This window comes from Colius striatus, chromosome 13 (assembly GCF_028858725.1).
Source record: "Colius striatus isolate bColStr4 chromosome 13, bColStr4.1.hap1, whole genome shotgun sequence".
NCBI lineage: Eukaryota > Metazoa > Chordata > Aves > Coliiformes > Coliidae > Colius > Colius striatus.
In genome coordinates, this window is record NC_084771.1 from 10,228,028 (window position 1) to 10,241,905 (window position 13,878).

A 13,878-nucleotide genomic window follows, 5' to 3' on the forward strand; every position below is an offset into this window, starting at 1 on the left:
TTACTGAGAGGCCACTACCTGCTGCAGGTTCCCATTGTGCTGCAAACCATTCATGGGAAGTGGAGGTGGAGGAGGTGGGGGTGGAAATAAAGAACTGGGCATCTCTGAATGAGTCTGTTGGTCAGGAACTGGCATTGGGCTCACTGAGCCAGAGTCACTCTGCATAGAGCCAAGATTGCTGCCGTCAAAATGAGTCATTTTCTTCTTCATTAATTTTCTTTCTTTGGCTCTGCGATTCTGGAACCAGATTTTCACCTGCAGAGGAGCAGAGGAAATGGTGTTTTTCAGTTGCTAGTAGAATAAACGTGGTCCTTTTGTGTATACAGTCAGGGGTCATAGATAAAATCAATTGTGTGAGGACCAGTGAGAAAAGGCAGTGACAAACAGACAGCAGAGCTGTTTGCTTGGTTTTCATACATGTAGTCTTTCCTATCTGCTTATTAAAAAGGGGGTTTTGGGGTTAGTTTTGTTTTTAGGAAGGAAAATATGAGCAGTGATGTAGTAGCTCAGTGCCTTTTATCTTGTATGTAGATGGAGCCAGACTCTGCTTCTGGTTCCTGTGCAGTCCACTGCTTTACACCAGTCACTGCTCTATCACAATAATAGAGTCATCTTTGGGAAGAAATGAAGAATCTGCTGAAACGTATGTGGTTTTGATTAGGGCAGAACAAGAGGACATGAGATGAAGCTGATAAGTAATGGCTGATTCAAAATACAGCAGAACTTAGTCCAGTGCAAAAGGGTGAATGTTCTATGGCAACTAAAATGTTGTTGGATGTGAATCTCCCATGCTGGATTTAAAGCAGTGTATGCCAGGGATTTAGTCTAGAAAATTACTCTCCCTTATGTCTAGTGAGGGCATTGAGTAAAGCTACCTCATTCAGATAGGTGGTGTTTTTTTGTTAGTGTTCAGATGGCAAAGGAAACACTTTTGGTGCTATAACCCAAAGAAAAATCAATGGCTTGCTGAGAAATAATGATTTTTTAGTTATCCTTCACTAGAAACTAGAAAATGGGAAAGAATGATGATCAGAAAGGAGGTGAAACAGTAAGAGGTGATAACATCTGTTAAAATGCAAGATAGATTGTATTTTAAAAGAAAACCTAGTGGTGAAGTCCCACAAAGCATCTTAAGGAGTCTCTATGATGATTTCGGTGTACTCCTTGGGGTGTTTTTATTTCCATTTTAGAACTGAAGAATTAAGATACACACAAAGCTTGTTGAAATTTGAACTCAGTCTCTTAAGGCCCAGGCTAGTGTCTGAGACATTTGGCAGTTCATTTCATTGTCTTAGTTTCTGAATATAATTTCAATACTGAATAGTGTGCCATTAAACCAGTCTCAGATAACACCCAGATCTCTCTTGCATTCTGATCCTGCTGAGGTAATCTAGTTTCACTCGTGTTTGACAACAAGCATGAAAAGGTGAAACAGTTTAAAAAACAAACACCTCTCTGGCTTCAGTGTTCTTACCTGCCTTTAAATTTAGACTTCTGTTCTGGTTTCTTATTAAAGTAGGAATGCAGATTTGCAGCAGTGATCCAAGAAGCATTTTAATAGGTGCTTCATGGTTGGATCTCAGTTATCAAATAACTACAAGTAAATGCAGGTCTGTGATGTCAGACTAAAAGCTGACATGGTCAGCTGCATCTATTTGACTTGTTCTTCACCTGTTGCCCTCTTTCCTGTACTTTTTTCTATTGTAACACTTCCCCTGAAGTCTGATTTTTTCTCTTCTTTCTTCTCATCTCCTTTATTTATGTATCCTTCCTATATTAGCAATGCTTCATTTTGCCTTTTTTTTTTCTTAGTTATTACATCTTTCCTTGTTTAAACAATTGTTCTTTATTCTTTTGTCTTGATATGTTCTTCGCAGTGTTCTGGGTGGGATTTTGGCATAGCCAGGAAAAATGATTTTCCAGAAAATCTTTTCAGTTTTTAGGCTGAGTACTATGGAACTTGAGATAGAACAGCGTGTGTTCACAGTCATACTCATAATATGGGGTTAATTTGTATGAAAGGGTAGCAGTGTATAAAAATTGTGTATTTGTTTCTTAAATTTTCAAAAGTGAGTTCAGAGGTACAGGCTTTATGCACTGGAATGAATTTTGTATGTGACACATATTGATGACCCTAGTAAGGCCACATCTGGAGTACTATGTCCAGTTTTGGGCTCCCCAGCTCAAAAATGAGAGAGAACTTCTGAAGAGAGCCCAATGCAGTACTACCAAGGTCATCAGGAGACTGGAACATCTTTCTTATGAGGAAAGACTGCAGGAACTGGGGCTATTTAGTCTGGAGAAGAGAAGGCTGAGAGGGGACTGTATTAACACTTGTAAGTACCTAAAGGGTGGGGGTGGAGAGGATGGGACAAGTCTTTTTTCTGTAGTGCCCAGTATCAGGACAAAGAGTAACAAACACAACTGGAACACAGAAAGTTCCACTTGAACACGAGGAAAAAGTTTACTGTGAGGGTGATGGAGCCCTGGCTCAGGCTGCCCAGGGAGGTTGTGGAGGCTCCTTCTCAGGAGGTTTCCAAACCTGCACGTTCCTGTGCTCCCTGATCAAAGGGAGCCTGGTTTAGCAGGGGCTTGGGCTGGGGAGCTCTGGAGGTCCCTTCCAACCCCCACCATTCTGAGATTCTGTGATGAAGAAAAGCATATGTTTTGATAACTGCTGCCATGTTTCCCAAATATGCATTAAAAAAATATATCACATCTTTTTTGTATCACCACTTCAAATATACTAACAAAAAGTTTTAACAGGAATTATCACTGAACTAAGAATTTTCAAGTAAATATTGTCAGTCATTTACAGAATCAGCATAATGAAATCAAGTTATTAAGGTTTTAACAGCCAGCAAAAACCCGCAGTGTGTATCTTTTATACCCAGCATAAATAATTTTCCTTTTCAGTAATTAAATACTCTCATTCTGCAGCAGATTAAGGAATATTTGCAAAATGAGTATTTTGCTTCTCCATTTGTGTAAACTCTTCCAGTGTGTGCTGTTGTGAGACAAGTTGAAGTTGGATGAGCAGTGCTACAACTAGACAGATTTTGGACTGTCCTTGCTCAGGAGAGCCCAAAAACGAATGGTGAATCAGGCATAATCTTCAGTCAGTGCTACTGAATAATAATGGACCAAGGAAACAGTGCTGTGATGGCCTGCAAATAGAAGAGGCAGCAAATGCATATATTGTGTCCTGAAATCTGTTCTGGGAGATCCTTCAGTAATTTTCATGTTTCACTGCATACTTTAGTGTCTCACATCAAGAAACTCCCAAGTAAAATGAGACTGAGCACATGCATAGACATTGTGAGTGTCTTTGTGGGAGATCTAGCATGGCATCTTATCTGCCTTGTTTGTGTGAGCCACAGATGAGGCTGTGTATCTGCTTTGCTTTGGTAGGGGGTGGCACAGACCTTGCAATTGCATGACTGAAGAATGGCACAGAGTGAGTGGTTCCAGAGCAAATTGTGTATAGCTTTTGACCAGAAAGGATTACGTTTTGGCTCAAGTTGTGGGAATAGAAGTGGAAATTGGTGGGAGTGGAAGGAAATAGGGACAGGAAAATGGTGCAGAAAGTATGCAGAAAATCTTTAAGAAAAGGTAAAAGGTAGACAAAGAAACAAACATCTTCAAGGGTCCTCAACGTACTTGAGCTCATCACTTCCATCCTCTGCTGCAACTGACCTTGTTGAAATTGGTTATAGAATTCCCATTGCCCTCAGCAGAACCAGGACTTCCACTTTAGAAATTTCAGCAAAAATTTCTCCCTGCTACTGCTACCCCAGGAAAACAGAGAAATCTGGGCACAATTTTGTTGATGTTTTTAAACTCCTTGTTTCTCAGAACGGGACTCTATGTAAGCCTGGTATTAGCTCCCCAATAAGAGCTGAAGTAGTGCTGGTGGGATGTTCAGAAAGAGTGCAAACAGGGCTGTGGAGCCATACAGCTGTATAGTTTGAGTTCCTACACCACAAAAGGGACCCATTGTTTGGTTATTTGAGGCGTTAGCATTTTTGTGTTCATAGTCAGTACTGTTATCTCCTCATCAGAATAATAAATTCAAAGCAATCCTGAATGGGTGATCCATACTCTACCTGTCTCTCGGAAAGTCTTAGGTTTGCAGCAAGTTCAGACTTCCTCCTGATTGTAATGTATCTGTTGTAATGAAATTCCTTCTCTAATTCTAATCTCTGATGATCTGTGTAAACCACTCGGTACTTCTCTCTTGTTCTTGTTTTACCTGTTTTGAAAAAAGAACACATTGCTTCAAGCTAGAATTTTTTCACTTCAGTAACACAAAATATCTGACTTTACATTTGAAAATACACTTGTGGGTATTTTAGGCCTGATGCTCTATGCACTTACCCAGAGTAACTCCCTTGACTGCAGAGCGCTTGGTCTTGATTTACCATACAAGAGGTTTATACCATCAGATTTTGGATTTGCTCCTTAGTGAATGGATGATAAACTGGTACTCATGTTCTCGTGTTATCATTTGGGAAAGGGAAGCAAGGAGCCAGGAAACCCGGATTCGGTTCCCAGCTCTGCTGCCAGCTTCCTGCCTACTGTTGGATTGCTCAGTTTTTCTGTCCCTAAAGCTGCTGCACTGCTACCTGTTTCATAGGGAAGTTGTGATGGATATTTTACTGTGTAGAAAATATCGAGAGCTTCTGAAGTTCCTCCTTATTGTTACTAGAAAAATGAATGCAATACTGTTATTGTTGCTGCAACTTGGAGGTTGTGTTTTTCTTTCAAGTCAGGCATAGTCTATCCGTGACTTGATAATAGCACAGGGAATAGTAACAGATTTTCAGATGACAGTTAATAAAAAAGAGAAAAAGAGAGCAATAATCCTTAACAAAGGACATTGAACAATGATAGAACTGCAGCATCTGTTCTTTTGCGAGCAGCAGTGCTACATCCTTTCAGCTGTGGGCACAGCTGACTGAGGCAGGCATGGCTCAGCAGTATCCCAGTCATTAAAAGATAATGGCAAATGAAGAGAGCTAGTGAACACAGATGCAAGGAGCTGAGATTTTATGGATTCCATACAGGATGATTTCTGAGGACAGAAGATACTGACGGTAGCAAAAGAGAATGGAGAATGGAAAAGGCTAATGATGCTTCCTCTATCACCTACTTTTCCCCTGTTGTTAATGTTCATATTAGGCAATCGATATATTAGAGATTCACTTGCTTGAAACCATGGCCCCTGAGAAGATTGGTTCCTTGTTATATTAAGACCGGTGTTGCCATGTTCAATAACCACACTCTTGCCATTTGTTTTTTATGCTTCCTTTTCTTTTTATATAATTCTGTGGACATTTCTTCAGATGTACATATTTAGACAGCAAGAAAATGCAAAGTAAACCATTTACAGAGTGCTCACTGTTGGTTGTGAATCTTTGTGTCCTTAGTGATCACTACTGTAGAACAGCCTCCTTAGATTCAGGTTCTCTCAGATGATGCACAAAACCCAAGCCATATTGTGGCCTGTTGCCCGTAACAGTGCTAGTGCTGCAGATGTGGCTTAGCTTCATACAACAGCTCAGGTTTGCTTACAGAACTTTTCCTGAATAGATTGTGTGAGTGCCTAACTCTTCAAACTCATAATAATCACACTCTGAATAAGAGCAGTTAATTTTGAATGGAGAGGGCTGAAATAGACTTTCAGGCATTGAGTTGGTAAAATGTTAGTCTCTGAGGAGATCACTGTGGCACTCCACCCCATAGCAACCCTCTTCCTCCTTGCAGGAGAGAATAGTGAGAGGTTTCATGTATCAGTGATGCCAAAGCCCTGATTTCTTCCCAGCCCCTCCTTCCAACTCCCCTTGCTTTTGAAGTTTAAATAGCATCCAAAGATCAGAATTCAGGATACAGAACTATAACAGAATCTTGAAGTACATTAACCTGTGAAACTAAATAATGAATTAAGGGATAATGTTGGTTTTTTTTTTTCCCCAGCTATGGAGGGAGACATGATATCTCTTTATTTTAATAGCTGAACATATTTATAGAAGTTAAAGTTACCTCCACTTGCTGTATACACTGTATGGTAATAACTTGAGAGCCATAACACTTTTTTCTCCTTCAGCATTTGACATTCAGTACTTTGGTGAGCCAAAAATTCCTTTAAGTAGCAAAATATTGTTTGCATTAAAAGGTTCTTTGGGCTTTGGTCCTTCTTGTACTGTTTGTATAGATCCTAGATACAGAGTTGTTTGGGGCTGGAAGTCCTGGTCAGTGTAATACTGTAAACAAATACCATAACACCGCAGTATGGGGATAATAGCTGGTTCACCACACGACTGGGTTTCTCTGGGACTCTTCCATCAGCTTCCATGCTCCATGGTGTTCAACCCTGGGAAAGCACTAGGAATTGATAGGGAGTTTACAATGCTGTGGGCATTTTTCAGCTGCCTTAAGGCCATCAGCCTGTTTTATTTGCAGTATTTCAAGGAGGAAAATAGATACATGCATGTTTGTGTTAGTTCCTTAGGCTGGGGTTTCTGCTCAGTGCATGCAGCCAAAACCACTTTATCTCAAATCTGTTAACTTCCCTATGCAGGTTCTGCTCCACCGTGCTTGGTTGGGGTAGATACGTAGGACATTCTCATTTCAATAGCATTTCTATCATTGTGAAACTGTAGGGAAAGCAGAATTAAGCCAATGCTGTTTACACTGATAATCAAGTGAAAAGTGCTGTTAACTTTACAACATTATGGTAAGAATTTTAGAGTCTCTAAAGAACAGCAGTTACTCAGTTCAGTCCACATAAATACTAGGACATTTGTTTTCATTCATTCCAAGTGTAAATTGTTTGTTTAACATATGGTCACCTGGGGTGCTTTAATGCTTCCCTTGATATTTTTAAACTTTTGATCTCTCTAGCTGGTGGTTTGGTTAGGATTTTTTTCCTCTTTAAATGAGAATTTGGGGTCATTCTGTGGGACAAAATGTTTAAAATGTTGCCTTAGTCTCCTTTGTGTTGTTAAGATGGAGTACACAAATGAGCAACAGGGTGATCTTATCTTGAACTCTATTCTCATTCAGAAGCCATAGACAAATATCGAATGTTCTTCTGTTGCCAAAACAAGGTGGTAAACTTCAAGAGAAACCTTCCTGTTTCTGGTCTTAAGTACTTAAACCCTTATTGCTGGAGTAGGAGAGGGTTGGGCTTTTTACTTTTTAAACTGAGGAAATTAAATGGTGTGGAAACCAGAACTTTCTCCCATAAGCAGAAAAAGGAAAGACCATTTCCTTCCCAAAAGTCAACAATACTCTGAGAAAAATTCTCTGATTTGCCATAGAAATTTGTCTTTAATAGTAATTTTTTGTGTGTGTGTAGAGTAAAACCCTCTGTGAGAGACAGCAGAAATTGGGAGCTGAGATCTGCCAGAGTCTTCGGCAAGGTTATTTGTATTTCCAGCAGAGTCATGTTTTAGTCTATTAGGCCTTCACCCAGAGTCTCATTGATGTCAGTGAGAATCTTCCTAATGCCTTTGTTGGATGCTGGGTTGGAATTAGTCTGCATATGGCATTTCCTTTCAAAGGCAAAGTACACTTTTATTTGCCAAAGTTAACAAACAGCAGTAACAAAACCTATTGCTAAATTCCATCCATTAGAATAGATCCCCTCTTCTGCATTCTGAGCCAAACTGCTCCTGGTTGTACTTATAATAATGTGTTTTATTTGAAGGAGAAGTATTACCTGAGTAAAATTTGAAGTAAGACACTCCAGAGACAGCAGAGTGATGTTCTTCACTTCTCAGACTTCATTTAGTCATGCAATCATAAAAATTATATTTTAATCTAATTCTTTAGTCAAATCCTGCATATTTTACTCAGGTGAATGAAACTACCAACATTTAACTTTCTGCAATTTTAATTATCTTTTGTTAGTGATAAATTATAACTTTAATCAGTAATATTGTGTTAGTTTTATTGGAAACATGTTCCATCATGGACAGTTATACTATGGAATTGCAAGTGGCTGGGGAGGTTGTTAGTAGTTGAGTGGAATGAAAATTAAACAAAAGAGCTTTGAAACTACTACCTTTGCAGTGTGACTGCCTGTGTGTGTGTGGAGTGCATTTCCTGGTTTAAATGAGCTATTTAAGAACAAAGAGTTCTATCAAAAACCTATTTTGCCAATAGTGACTGTTGAACAGTGCCTTTGGAGTGACAAGAAATAAGACATTTCAGAAAGCTCTTCATGAGACGCGGATTAACAATCCTGTTCTATCACATCCACTCTGGCAATTTTTGAGACTGGCCAACTTTTGAGTTGGGGGAAGGGAACAGCTTTCCCATTGGTCATAAAATTCACAGAGCATTTCTTCTGAAGACAATAAAGCTAGGAGAAGGCCTCTTTATTTGCTGTGAAAATTATCACCCTTTCCGGCAATATAACTCCTGAAGAAAAGAGGGAGAAGGAAGAGACAAGACTGCATATCAAAGCAAAGTGAAGTGTTAAAAGGGTCTGTTGCCTCAATATGACAGATAGGCCTCAAAACCTCAGACAATGTAGCCCAGGAAAGGAAAGGAAAAAAAAAATCACCATTGGACCTCACAACTAGTTTACAAAGCAAAATAAATTAGCATTAGAACTAGCCCTGGCCCCTTCTCCAGTGCCTCTTCTCTTAACTTTTCAGGAGTGTTCTTCATCTACTAAAACTGCATCATTCATAAAATCGAGAAGCTCCGTATAGAACAGTGTTGGATTGCTTACAAAGCACTGTAATCTGAATTACAGAGTTTAACATTATTTCAGAAGCAGTTAATGTCTGTACTTGATGCTGGGATGTTAGTTTAAGTCAGCTCAAAATGTGAGACAGGTTTCTGGCCTGAAGATTTGCTCAGTTCAAATCTACATCTTTATGTTAGTTTAGTATTAAGAGAGATTAGTGTTACTGATCTTATAAAGATATGAACTGTCAGACATCACACCCAAGAATTTTGGTTTGAGACTATCTATATAAATATTTATGCACTTTCAATGTGTGGGAAAAGAAAGGGGCAAATTCTCTCTAGTGTAATTTCACCAACTTAATTGAAGTGGTGAATCATAGAGTGGTAAGAGTTGGAAGGGATCTCAAGAGATCATCTAGTCCAACTCCCTTGCTAAAGCAAGTTCAAAACTAGTTTTGAGTAAGTGTTGAAAGTGGACATTGTGCTGCACATAAAGTTCTGGAAAGTTCATTTTTTTAAACAAGCCCCACACTGCCATGGTATTAGAAAATGATACATGAATCCAACCCTGTATAATGTGAATAATAATATTCCTGCCAGAAGCCCTGATGCCATGACTAGTACTATTCATTATTGTAAAGTTGGCTGCATAAAGGTTTGTGGAACATGGTGAAATTTTTATTGTGTTTTCTGCTGAGTCTTGATCTTTTGTTCTTGTTATACATGTTGAGATGACTCATGCTGAAAAGAACAGAATAGAATCATAGAATTGGAACCTTTCAACAATTTTCTGTGCTGCTGACTTCCTTTAAAAATGCTAATGTCATCAAATTGGAATGTGTTCTACAGCTCATTGGCCAAATTCTGTCCTTCACTTTGCTAGTGTCAACGTTTCTGTTCATCTGCATCATCCAGAAGCAGTTGACTCCGAAGCAGAGTAATTTTGAAGTTATCAGACAGATCACTGCCCTGTGTGGATTTTGTTTAGAAGAAGGATTCAACTTGCAGAGAATGGAGGTGGATTTCCAAGTGGCAAGATCCAGGAAACTCCATTTCCAATAACAATATAGACTAAAAACCAAGTCGTTACCTGATTTTTCTTCCAAGTGGTTTATGTTCTTTAGGCATTCAGCATTTTGCAGGAATGGATGCTCAAGAAGATTTGAAGGAATATAACTCCTTCCTTCCAAGACTACGTGCTGTATGTTTACAGTGCATTTGGTAATGATGCATATCAGCACCTGTCATCATCATTAGAAAACCTGTCTTTATGTCTTCAGAATAAATGTTTATTGAACAAAAATGCTAGGTATGTTGTTATCTATGGTAAAGTTATCTGCTCATAATTAAGTTTCAAAACTTGTTCTCTCCCTGTTTTGTGATAACATAAATGTGAATCTTAAGATGTACTTTCAGCTTTGTGAGCAAATTGCCACTGCTGCTGGGACTGCCTGGTAGTTAACTGTTCACACTCATTGTTTTGGGCACAGTTTTACTGCAGGTGTATGCTGCTTTTCACAAGGGCAAAAAGTGAAGTCTGTTCCTGTGTGAGTGACTTGCATATCTCCATAAAAATATTGAAATAACAGGAGATTTGTAACTTGTTGTAAGGTGGGTTTACTCTACTTTCCATCAAAGAATTTGCCTTTAGTTGTGTGTGAAATTGCCACCTCGTATCTCTAGTTGTCATGGCTTTGTTCTGTCCTCTGTTACAGTTGTGTGTTGTTTTGGTGTGCTTGCCCTTTTGAAGTGGGGCTTTAGGAAAGGCGACAGGAGCAATATATGGGTTAGAGAAGGGTCTTTTTCAGTCAGTGTTCTTGGCTGAAAATACTAAGCAGATAGTGTTTCCTATTTCAGCTGTTCCGAATCTGAACATATTTGCTTTCTCCTGTATTCTGAATACCCTCAAGAATGCAGGTCCTAGGCATTGGATCCTATGTGAACTACATTTAGGATCAAGTGCCAGTCCTTCCAGTTCCAAAGCTGCAGGGAAACACATTCAGACATCCTTCAACCAGAGAGAGAAGGACTGGTGAAAGTGTTAGTAGGTCTTTTCTGTGGGAAATGCATTGCAGTAACACTAAACTGACAGTCTCACATGTAATACTGAGATCTTCCAGTGGTTCTAAGTAGCATAACTGCATAAGCTTCACTTAAAACCAGTTAAAAACATGGTTTTGTATTAGACGTTGTTACAGAGAAAGACTTAGAATCATATTTTTCCCTGTTCCAGGTTACTTGTATGGATAACGTATTATTAAAAGACCTGAAGGGCATGAGGCAGTGGCAGAAATTTCAAGTATTTTGTTTGTCCTCTGTCAGGTCATGAGGCCAGAAAACACTAATAAGAGAAGCTAAGCACGAATTCTCTGGAGATGGAAGTGTCATTGATTCTGGACCTTCTTTCTGTAGCTGTTAGAAGTCAGACTGCTTAAAGTAAGTAAACCTTTGGAAACAATCTCACCTGATTTTAAATGGATAATATTACAGGATCATTTCTTGCACACTTTCAGGAATATCTTGCAAAAATCACTTGCCTTAATAATTATTGTTTTCATTGTGAGATAATGTTAGTATTGATAACTAGTAATGATCAAATAATAAAATGAATCTGTCTCTGTTCGGATCACTTCAGGTAGGTCTGAGGCTCAGTGTTTCTGTCTTTAAGAACAGTGGCTCACATCTATTTCACAGGGATTAAGGAAAGCTGTTAAATAACAGGTGTGATTCGTTCACTCTTGCCCATACTGAAATTTCTAAAGGTCTTGCAAAAACACAGAAGGGTAGTGCTTTGAGGATGTAAAACCCCATGGATTCTGTCTAAGAAAATGCTAAGGATTTTGATCATGATCCAGCAAACAACACTGGTACTGGCAGTTAGCCTAGTCATGCATTTGAAGTCACTTGAAACACTTGCATGCTAAGACCCAGACTGACATAAGTGCATTGCTACATCTGACATTACTGGTAGGGCACTTTACAATTTATTTATTTTTTTTTAAATGGAGAAAAATGAAAGGACCTTTGCTTTTAAACAGGGGAAAAGGAGTGAATGAAATAAAATGAACCAACGCCGGTGAAGCGGATATATTTGCACTGAGAATTCCTGGCCTAGCAAAACAAATAAGAGGGGAAGAAGCAGCAGGATAATTACTTTACTGGGTTTTTCCCTAAAGCATGACCCAGTGCCTATTAAATGAATGGATAGGCTCCCACTAACTTCAGAGGGTCTTATGGTAGCCCATGGGCATTTGGGGGGGATGTGCTCCTGTGACATGTTATTTTCTTCAATTCTTCTTGAGATGAAGATGCTCAATATCTTGTTGGATCATTCCATAATAGAGAGACTTTCAGCACCTCCTGTGAATGCTGTGTGGAACAGAGCTGGGAGCAGGAAGAAGGGCTGAAGGGACAGGAACTGTCCTAGGATGTAACATTGAAATATTATGAGCATCTCTTTAGGGAAGGTATTGAGCATCCTTCATTTCTACTGATTTTAGTGCATGCCAAAGCTGTTCAGCACCCCAGAGGATCAGATACTTTTATATAGTGAATTGTGCCTGTGTTCTTTTCAGGCACTTTTCCTTCTTTCTTTTCGTTCTTTTTTGTCTCATACAAGGCACAGAATTTTTTCATTTAGGGATGCTCAATATTTATACTTTTTTTGTTTTTCCAATCAAACAGAACTTTTTCCTCATGCTTCATGACTTTTTTTTTTACTGGTTAAATATGATTGAAGAATTGTTTTGTACTCCTCAACTACTATATGTCGGAGACTGATCTGTCACTGTATTAACTGATTGTGTTACCTTGGATCTTTGTATTCCTGCATATTCTGGGAGCTACAACTACAAAGTGAAGCAAGTCCTTCCTTATCATTCCTGTTTTTAAAGCATGGACTCATTGTTTGATCTTGCAGATCTCACTGCATTTCAGTGTTCTGAGGTTTAGAGAGGTGCTTTCTAATGCAAAGCCTTATTCCCAACCCCCCTACTGTATTTATTTTACTTGAACTTTTCTTACATCCTCTAGAAATTGAGGAAAATAAACCAAGTGCAGGTGGGAGTGAAATACAACACTTTGATCATGATTTCTTTCTGCACACGTGCTGCTTCATCCAATCTATAGGACTCCTATTAAAAGCAATTATTTGATATTACAATTTTTTAAACATCTCTGAAGTGAAACTACTTCACTGCAGAAGGACATTACTTTCCATTTCCCTCAGAATGAAATGTCAAGAAAGAAATATAAGAAATAGGTAATTAAAACCAACATCCAATAATTGAACCAATATATAACTACTAGCAAGAAAATCCTTCAGAGCAACTAGGGTTGTTGTTTGTTCTAATGTACCCTTCCCTCTAAACATGGAACTTGGCAAAAAAAAAACCAAAAACCCAACAATGTCAGAAAAGTAAACTCTCTTCTCAGCATCAAACCTCAGTGCTCTCATACCTGTTGAAGTGGATTGCACCGTTTTCCTCATCCATTCGTAAGAGCTGTGCCTTTGGCTGTTGGGAGAGATTTGCTGTGCATTAATTGTATCTACAGGAGGCAACCCCCCAGTACCAGCAGGATGGAGGGAGCTGTAATCAGCAGAACTGTAGGAGACCTGTCCAGGAGACGAGCCATTGATCTGTGCAGCAGCAACCGTGCTGGATGGTCCTGGGCCGTAAGCGTTCCAGTCCTCCCTCTGTGGGCCATAGTGAGATCCCCAGGCTCCCGCAGGCTGTCCGTGGGTATCCAGACTTGGCACATGATGATATCCCATGTAATCTGAATAGGGTGGAGTAGATACAAAATTCTGCACTGGCAGGTTGTTGCTGCTGCACCTTGCAGATCCTGGATACATGCTGGTTTCTTTATCCAAAAGATAACTCACATACATGATGCTCACAGCCTGGCTTTGTCTTGCTGGGACATCCTGCTCCTCACAGTGTGTGTTTGATCTCTCTTCCCCTCCTCTTTCTTTCTCTCTCTTTTCTAGCCCTGACTGGCTCTATAAATGACTCATGCTAGCCCTGATGTCCCTTTACTACACATGATTAACAATGGTTTTACCAGGTGCTGGTGGTAACAGTTTACTAAGGTCCTGCCTGATGTCACAGATAACTGCCTGCCCCAAAATTACATTTGCATTCAAATGAAGGGCTGACCATGCAGGCAACCCCA

General features: G+C 39.4%; 1 protein-coding gene across 1 annotated transcript; it reads right to left on the reverse strand.

The window, feature by feature from the left end:
• Nucleotides 1–13,594, reverse strand: LOC104552250 (homeobox protein CDX-1). Its single transcript, XM_010198163.2, has 3 exons — nucleotides 13,162–13,594; nucleotides 4,107–4,252; nucleotides 1–255 (listed from the first exon to the last, which is right to left on the reverse strand). Exons 1-3 carry the CDS (start codon nucleotides 13,592–13,594, stop codon nucleotides 1–3), a joined length of 834 nt encoding a protein of 277 aa, XP_010196465.1.
• Nucleotides 13,595–13,878: the final 284 nt, after the last annotated feature.

Coding starts and splice junctions, on each gene's coding strand:
- LOC104552250 (XM_010198163.2), bottom strand. CDS start 13,594: ATGTATGTGAGTTATCTTTTGGATAAAGAAACCAGCATGTATCCAGGA. Junction 4,253..13,161: donor GGTGCAATCCACTTCAACAG/GTATGAGAGCAC, acceptor TTTTCAAAACAG/GTAAAACAAGAACAAGAGAG. Junction 256..4,106: donor TAAGACTTTCCGAGAGACAG/GTAGAGTATGGA, acceptor GCTCCTCTGCAG/GTGAAAATCTGGTTCCAGAA.